Source organism: Ricinus communis, chromosome 4, assembly GCF_019578655.1.
Source record: "Ricinus communis isolate WT05 ecotype wild-type chromosome 4, ASM1957865v1, whole genome shotgun sequence".
NCBI classification, from domain to species: Eukaryota; Viridiplantae; Streptophyta; class Magnoliopsida; order Malpighiales; family Euphorbiaceae; genus Ricinus; species Ricinus communis.
In genome coordinates this window covers 3,991,556-4,000,169 of record NC_063259.1, presented here as the reverse complement: position 1 = coordinate 4,000,169, position 8,614 = coordinate 3,991,556, and the positions used below count along the sequence as shown (strand labels likewise).

The 8,614-nt window shown below is 33.8% G+C and overlaps 1 protein-coding gene across 1 annotated transcript; it reads left to right on the top strand.

Annotated features, from left to right (window-relative positions):
* Nucleotides 1–1,777: 1,777 nt before the first annotated feature.
* LOC8264744 (RNA-binding protein with multiple splicing 2) lies at nt 1,778–8,270 on the top strand. The gene is made up of 8 exons (XM_002524960.4): nt 1,778–2,071; nt 2,154–2,409; nt 2,695–2,824; nt 2,975–3,089; nt 5,446–5,537; nt 5,658–5,727; nt 5,855–5,937; nt 6,988–8,270. Exons 1-8 carry the CDS (start codon nt 1,901–1,903, stop codon nt 7,082–7,084), a joined length of 1,014 nt encoding a protein of 337 aa, XP_002525006.1. The 5' UTR covers nt 1,778–1,900; the 3' UTR covers nt 7,085–8,270.
* The last annotated feature ends 344 nt before the right edge of the window (nt 8,271–8,614 follow it).

Here is an 8,614-nt window from a genome sequence, read left to right as displayed (position 1 = left end):
AAATTTTATTTCATTAAATTATAGAGGAATCACAATAAGGATTTCATAAAAAGAGAGATACATCAAAACAGAAAAATGCATTCTAATGATGCAAAGCATATCCAATAATGGCACACATAGCAAATAGAGCACTAACGACCATCAATCTCCCTCATATCTCACACCATCATTCTCCCTCCTATCTCATTCCCTTCATTTACGTTCAGCTTCTTCTTTAATGTATCAATCTTCATCAACACAACTTCAAATTCCTTTTCTAGTAGTTGAGTTTCACTTTCGAACCCATAATTTTCAGCTCTCAATGCTACATTCTCAACTATTCATGTTTTAATCTCATTCTTCAATTTAAAATTCTCTATTCATGTATCTCTTTATTTGTTTTACACCATATGAGGTAATGGCTCATGCTTCCCCAGCTTGTACAATGCTTCATTTTTTTCTTCTCTCAAATTAGACAATTTATTCCTTCACATAATAGACTTAATGATCACTTAATTCGACATCATAATTCATTCGAGAGTCACACCTTTTAGTTTGTATAAGATATTACGGTATCCATTAGAAATGAACACATAAAATCCAAACTATATATGAAAGACTCTTAAACCCCCTTACAATTTCACTCGAACATGTAAACACTTTCCCATGCTTAACTCCTCGTCAGGTGTTGCCATACGAGCTGGCTGCCACACTTGCCAAATGGAGTTCCTTCATCTTGCATTTTTCTTAGCCGTTGAGCACCAATAGAGTAAGTAGTGTACAAATTTCTAAAATGAAGTAAAAACCTAACTGATAAAGGAGAAGACATATATAATGCCCTAAGCTCAAAATATAAATGACGCGTTTTATTATTTATGTGGAAGAACTATTTAACATGGGTTTCTATTTTAAGTCTTAGGTAACAGAACCAAACTGTCGTTTACACGCACTATTAAAGAGGATCTAATGTAGAGAAATAAAGATGTAAGGGGTAAATGTAAAAAAATTGAAATTGTAGGGGTAAAAATGGGTTTTACAGTATTTATATGGATAATTACTATTTTCCTTGAGATTCACTCTAATATAAAAGTTTCTCCCTATCTCGTATTTATTATAATAAATCTTCCTTATATTTTTATAAAACTAATTAGTATCTTATTCTGTCAAAAATCAATGTAATTAAAGAATCAAATTGATAAATAAAATTAGATTTTGATCTTTAGACTTCTTATTAAGTTTTAAACTCATAAAAAATTAATGTTTTTATTAAATTAGAATAAAATAATAATAAAAATAAATATCTCTAACTATAAATATATATTTTATTTTACTAATACAAATTAAACTATAACAGTAATTTGATAATGCTGTTTTACATATAAGTATATTTAAAATATTTGAATTTTTAGGATTAAATTGTGCTAGAAATTAGTATAAAGAAAAATGAAAATTAATTATTTTTTCAATATTGAGATTAATTTATTGTAAAACTAATTTTTTTTAAAAAAATGTAAAACTAACTATTACTTTCATTAAGAATTAATAATTTCATTCTAACATAATAAAAATATAATCTTGAATAACTTTTATATTTGATAAAAATTTAAGAATTAAATTATAATTTATTTGTCAATTTTGGTTGTTAACTACATTGACTTTGGATAGTGGGGATTAGTATTGAGCTTCGTAAAAATATAAAGGGTGTTAATATAATAAAAATGACGCAGTAGGCGACGTTTATTATATTAGATTAAGAATGAGGGAGTAAATAGTAATTACACTATTTATAAAATCTGCACCATATGATATCATATAGTACAGAGACGAGAATCTAACAAGCATCTCTACCAACATCGATCCTCTCTTTGGGTGGCTTTGAATAGGGTTTTGATTCAGTGGTAATTACAATCAAGGAGACCTTATGGCAGGGGCTGGAATCCACCCATACCATCATCAGCAGTGGCCACCGGCAGCTGCTCCTCCACCTCCACCAGCTGCAGCAGGTGGCGCGGCCCCTCCTCCTCCATCCGCTGTCCACCATCCCCCAACAGTCCTTGTTGATAATAGCAATCGCGGCCCCACGCACGATGAGGTAACAAATCAATTAATTTTATGGATCTGATTGATAGAACTGTTGCTAATGCTTATGAATTAATTTCTTATAATTTGATTAGGTTAGGACAATATTCATAACTGGGTTACCAGAAGATGTGAAGGAAAGAGAACTGCAGAATTTATTGAGATGGTTACCTGGTTATGAGGCTTCTCAAGTTAACTACAAAGGAGAAAAACCAATGGGTTTTGCTCTCTTCTCTACTTCTCAGTTTGCTATTGCTGCCAAGGAAGCCCTTCAGGATATGCTTTTTGATGCCGAGTCCAAGTCAATTTTGCATACTGAGATGGCTAAGAAGAATCTATTTGTCAAAAGAGGTAGTCTTTCACTATCTTACTTCTCCTTTTGCAATATAATGATGTACACATAATAATAATAATAATATATATATATATATATATGTCAAATCATGAGTCATGTGAATCATGATTGCCTTTTTGGATTCTTAAGTTATGGCGTTAGAGTTTGTACTTTCATATATCAGGGTAGTCTATAGAGCTTACATTTGTATTATATTAGATAGCCAATCACTGTTTGCATACGAATAATGGGAACAACAGAAGAGGCAAACATGAATAGTAGCGGATTTTGTTAATTTACAGGAATTGTAGCGGATTCTAATGCTTATGATCAAAGTAAACGATTGAGAACTGGTGGTGACTATTCTCACACTGCTTATACAACTCCATCACCATTTCACCCTCCTCCAGCTCCTGTTTGGGGACCACATGGGTATACTTTTTTTTACTTCCTCTTGTAAATTTTGATTTATGTGTAGGTTTTGCAGGACTACGGATTTTCTATGGAAGAATTTCATGCTTTGCTGCAGTTGTACTGCTGTATTAAATGCCATTCTCTTATAATCGTTACTATGTGCTCTAGGTATATGGCTCCTGCGCCGCCTCCATATGATCCATATGCGGGATATCCTGTTCCTCAAGTTCCAATGCCTGCTCCTGCTCCCATGCCAGCTCCTAGCAGTTATTTACCTGTTCAGGTAATGATAATATGCTATATTTATTACTATGTTTATTTGTACTGATTGATAACCATTCAAGTTTTTCAAAGTCCTTTTACGAATCTTAATTCATGAAAACTCTGCCAGAATGCCAACCCCTGTTTCATCACCTAGATCTGTATTTTGGAATGAGTGCAAATGCTTTGTCAGGTTTTTGAATTTTCCTCCATTATCCATTTTCCTTTTCTTTTAAATTGCTATTGCTTATCCATCATTTAGGTATACTATATGCTTTCATTTCAGACCTAATTCAACAGTCCTCAACCCTTAAATATATTAAACATGTCCAATTCTTTTGAATTTTTAAGCAACTTGATCATCCTATGTATGACTTCCCTTTATTATTTTATTTATTCCTTAATGTCATATTTCACTAGTTTGGTTGGAGGGAAGAGGAAAAGGCAACAGTCCTGCATTCATTAATGGTTAGGAGGAAACTAAATGAAAGGCAATATTATATGTCGAATTACATGTCCATTCTCTTGAATTACTTTGCATAATTAGGTCAGAGTGTTAAAACCTTCAGATGTTTTAGCTCACTTTCCTCTGCAAATTTTCTGATTTCGGGGGAAAGCAAGATGTAGGTCCATTTGAAAGGACTGACATGACTTCCATCTTTAGAATGTTCCCTTATTTTCGAAAAAAGCCCATATTTAAAATGCTTTCTTTCTCAAGGATATAAAGGATACCTTGACACAAGAGCAAGAAAAGATCCATGAGTGAATCATATGCAAAATAGAGAGTACATTTAGTTGGCTGCTACCTGAGTACTTTGTTGGGTGGAAGTTTTACTTTATTATTATTAATTACTAATTTTCTACGTGGTTTGTACTTGGTAGACATTGTTATTACTTACTGTTATTCTAAGTTTAGATGTGTAAATGCCAAAGAAGTTTGGGGATCATAAAGGGCTTGGTAAGGGCATAACCCATATTCAAATTAATTTTTTTCCTCAAGGATATGGAGAATATTTTGTATGTAAGAAAAGAACCGTGAGGTGAATCATATGCTAAATAGAGAGTACATTTAGTCGACTGCTACCTGAGAATTCTTTGTTGGATGGAAAATTTTACTTTATTCTATGTGGTTCAACTTGGTAGACAATGTTATTTTACTTACAGTTAACATAATTTTAGATGTGTAAATGCTAATGAAGTTTGGGGATTGTAAGTTTCAACAATTGACTGAAGCTTGCAGTTCAAGAAAAATATTATTCAAATGCTACCTTAGCAGATTGCTTGCATGAACTTGAAATACTGAAACAAATATTCCAGGATGAGCACTCTCTTCACTCAGTTAAACCTTAATCCCTAGTGGGGCCACCTTTATGGGGTTTTCCTCCATTTCACCTGAATTAGGGGCTTTCTGTTCAAAAGAATTTAGGGTCATTGGTGTCTTCCTAGGAATGCTGCTTGCCTTTTTGTCACCTGCATTTATTGGTCTCTGATGCATGTGTCCAATGCCTTGCCTCAGTTTTTCCTCAATGTGCTCATTTTATTTAACAAATTTACTATTATCTTTCAAACATTCCATACAGTATCTTCATCTTTACTATGTTAATCTTGTCAAATCTGGTGTAAAAACTCCAATCTTATTTGATTTGCTGTGTTCTATTTTTGAAATTTTTTGTCTCATTTGTCATGATGTGAAATTGTGGTCAGATCATGGAATCCTATTTAGCTATATATAAAATTAGCTGCCAGTTTGGTTGTAGGCGAACAGGCCAAAGAAAAAGATGGATCTGTTGATAGGAGCCAAACATTTTATCACCTTGTGTGCTTAGTATTTTATTGTGTAAGCTAATTTTACATGTATTTTTAAATGGGTTGAAGTTTCTTGCACAATTGCTTCTATTATCTAAAGTAGAAATATAATTTGTTTTCAAACTAGAGGCTCTAATTACAGATTAATTACAGTTTGTTTTGTGACTAAGCCAATAAAGAAATCAACTATGATAGTAGAATAATAATGGGAACCTCAAAGAAATTTCTGATAATGGTGGATAAGCTTAGATATTAAAATCAGCAATCAAGGAATGTAATTCTTCTTTCCTTGTTCCATATCATTTGCAAAATTCATTCTTATGCAATTCGTATGCATGTACTTGATCCTTATACCTTCCCTTAGACATGTTGATTTTAAAATGTACTGTCTCACAATACATTCATGCATTCTGTCAATCCCTTCTCAGCTTCTGTTGGTTTTGAATCGTTAACTATGTTCTTTGATTAGCTTTTCTGGAAACATCTTTCTACTTCATCAGAAGTGAATGCATAAAAGTTACTTGTACACCTATTTCTAATTATTCTTTCTATTGCCTTTGATACTAATGCAGAATACAAAAGATAACCCACCCTGCAATACCCTCTTTATTGGTAATCTTGGAGAGAATATCAATGAGGATGAACTGAGGGGTCTATTCAGCGTGTAAGAGTGTCTTATCTTGGCTAGTTTTGAAGGAAAAATACTTCATGACTTCTGAAGGCTATACATTTTTTGTCTTCTGTAGATTAAGGTTATTTCAATTTGTATATTTTTGTCATGCAGGCAACCTGGCTTTAAGCAAATGAAGGTCTTGAGACAAGAAAGGCATACTGTTTGTTTTATTGAATTTGAAGTATGTTGCCTATTCTTTTATCAGCACAGTTTCTGGTTTAGATTATTTTATTTGTGCTTCTCTGGTGAATAATGTCTGGGGAAACATATTTTATTTTATGATTTCTGAAAGTTATCAATTTCTGTAGGATGTGAACAGTGCAAGCAATGTGCACCGTAGTTTGCAAGGTGCTGTTATCCCAAGCTCTGGTTCTGTTGGCATGCGAATACAATATCCTTTTAGTGTTTTTCTTTTTTCTTTACCATGGTAATATACTTGCTCTTTTTTGTTTCTTTATTCATTTTATTCAAGTCTTACCTGTCTGTGCTGAACTCTCTGGTGAGGAATAGTTGGTCTGCCTGGTTATCAAATGTTGCCCTGTTCTCTATGTTAGTTTCTAGTTGATCTATGTGTCGTATTTTCATTAAACCTCGCTTTGTTTCGAGTGTGCAATCAATAGAATGCTGTTATGCCAAGCTCTAATTCTGTTGGCATGTGAAAATACAATATCATTTTGGCTTTTATTTTTCTGTTTTTAGCCATAATAGTATTCCTGTTCTCTTACCTCTTCTGTTCTTTCTTATTAAAGTCTCACCTGATTGTGCTGAACTCTCCAGTGGGGACTAGTTGGTCTGCCCTACCTGGTTGTCAAATGTGCCCTCTTCTCTATCTCAGTTCCTAAACCTCTCTTTCTTATAGGTATAGACTTGAAATTTTCTTGTGTCTATATGCTGGCGTCAATTTTGTTTGATGTCAGGTGTTGTAAATCGTGCTTATTCATAAATATCTATCCGCTTTTACTTTTAAATTACTAGACCACATTACTTCTTTTTTCTTTTTTTTTTTCAGTAAATTACTAGCACCCTTTCTCCTAGAGGTCTGACCTATAATGTTGTCTAACTTTCTACTTTCTCCTTAGAAATTTTAAAGCGTTTGGATTTTTTGAATTTTTATTTATCAAACAGTATAGGCCCTGAATTCCAAGTTTTTAATTGGCGATTATACCATAAGATCAAAATGCTTAATTTTGAATTGGGGATTAAAATTGCATATGAAGCCCTCTCATATAGGGAGAGGGTGGCTGGTGGGTGGGGTTTGTAATATACCCCCTTTTTGCTGGAAAGAGAGACAAATACTTTGCTCATAGATGTAGAGGTTATTTATCTTCTGAGGAAAAATAGGTGGTTATGGGAGGGCATTTATGACCTGCTTGTAACTTTGGATCTATCTTTGTTTCAATGATTTTAGTAAGGTGTTTTTTCTCCTTGACTTATAATGTACATATTCGAAGAATCCATTTGGGAAGAGGAAAGATGGAAGCCACTCTGTTGCTTCTCCCAGTGCCAATGGAGCTCCACCAGCTATGACGTACCAGTAGCTTGAAGGGGATGTACTCTGATCTTGAATACATGATAGGATGCATCTTGCAGCTGTTGCATGCATCAAAATTTCATCATCAGCATCAGCATTAGCATCTTCTCATGTGCATCAGTGCACATAATGCTATCATAAAAGCACCATCTGGTCATGTTAATTTATCCAGGACATGCATCTATCGGCAGCATATGTTGATGTGTTGATAACCTAATAGGGATTCAGACATGTTTTACCATTCATAGAAGTGGTGCATCTGCAGCTTTCTTGTTATAATTTGTGTTATTCTTTTCTTTTCCTTCCTCTTGTTTGTCCATGTTCTACATCAGTATTAGGAATAGTTAACTGAATAGACATATTTCTACTTATGAAGTTTCCCATGGTAGGCTGAATTACATGACAGCATTTAACATGCCATCCTAAGCTGTTGACATATCATGACACACATCTAACAAGGCAGTTCATGCCTTCAACCATGTATCCTTAGCCATTACCTTTAATTTCCATCAACACCATTTCTTTAGTCTGTTCCATGAACTGAATCCATTTACCCTCCTTCACTTGAGGCAAAATTGTCACCATGATTTAGCATTCAGGTGATTAAAAGCATAATAATCTGAAGGATGTTGGCAAATATATGCCCTTGTGATTTATATGCAGGCTTTTTGGAACAAAAATGAGAAGCTTCCATTCAATTGAGGTGGTCATGCAGCTGTTTTTAGTTCAGTTAAATACACATTTGTTGGCAAGAGATCCTCATTCGGGTTTTAGATTGACAGCTGCTAAGGTGGAAGTTTTTGTTGGACTTCAACTGAAGCGAACATCGGATAACTAGGGTATAGCTTGAGATTGCAGTGGTGAGTTCGGTTGTTACAGGTTATTTCATGCATGGATGGAACTTTTGACTCTTTCCTTGCAGTAGCAGGTGTCTTTGGATAAATCTGGAATGGGGAAAGAGTTATGCATGTTGTCGATTAATGATTAATATAAAAGAAAAAAAAAAGGAAAAAGAGAAGAAATAGAGTTTGGTTGTCGAAGTGTTTCATTATTAGTCCTAAAAGAAAGCAGTTTAGACCTTCTATGGTACTGTACCGAAATGGGCATTTTTCTTTGTTTATGATGACTTATGCGGTCCTGACCTTACTTGCCTTCACAATTATTCAATTTTAAACCATAACATGCTATGCCTATTCCTTAATATCAAATAATACTTTTATGTATGTACAGCATTTGGCTTTTAATATATATATATATATATATATATATATATAAACTGTCATTCTAATTTAAATGTAATTTAAAACTTCAATTGTTGCCCGATCACTTCGTTAATTACCACTTATGAGGTGGGCATCTGCTCTTTTCTTATTCATCCTCTAATGTATGTGCGTATGAATTTTGCAACTATAGAAAAGGAAAATAGAAAGAGTTGGAAAAGAGAGCTCCTAATGCCACAGCTACAAGGCCTTCTGCCACAGCCTAGAATTAGAGCCGAGTGAATATAAACGGCTCATAAAAGAAGATACACCAATGT

Coding starts and splice junctions, on each gene's coding strand:
- LOC8264744 (XM_002524960.4), top strand. CDS start 1,901: ATGGCAGGGGCTGGAATCCACCCATACCATCATCAGCAGTGGCCACCG. Junction 2,410..2,694: donor GAATCTATTTGTCAAAAGAG/GTAGTCTTTCAC, acceptor GTTAATTTACAG/GAATTGTAGCGGATTCTAAT. Junction 2,825..2,974: donor CCTGTTTGGGGACCACATGG/GTATACTTTTTT, acceptor TATGTGCTCTAG/GTATATGGCTCCTGCGCCGC.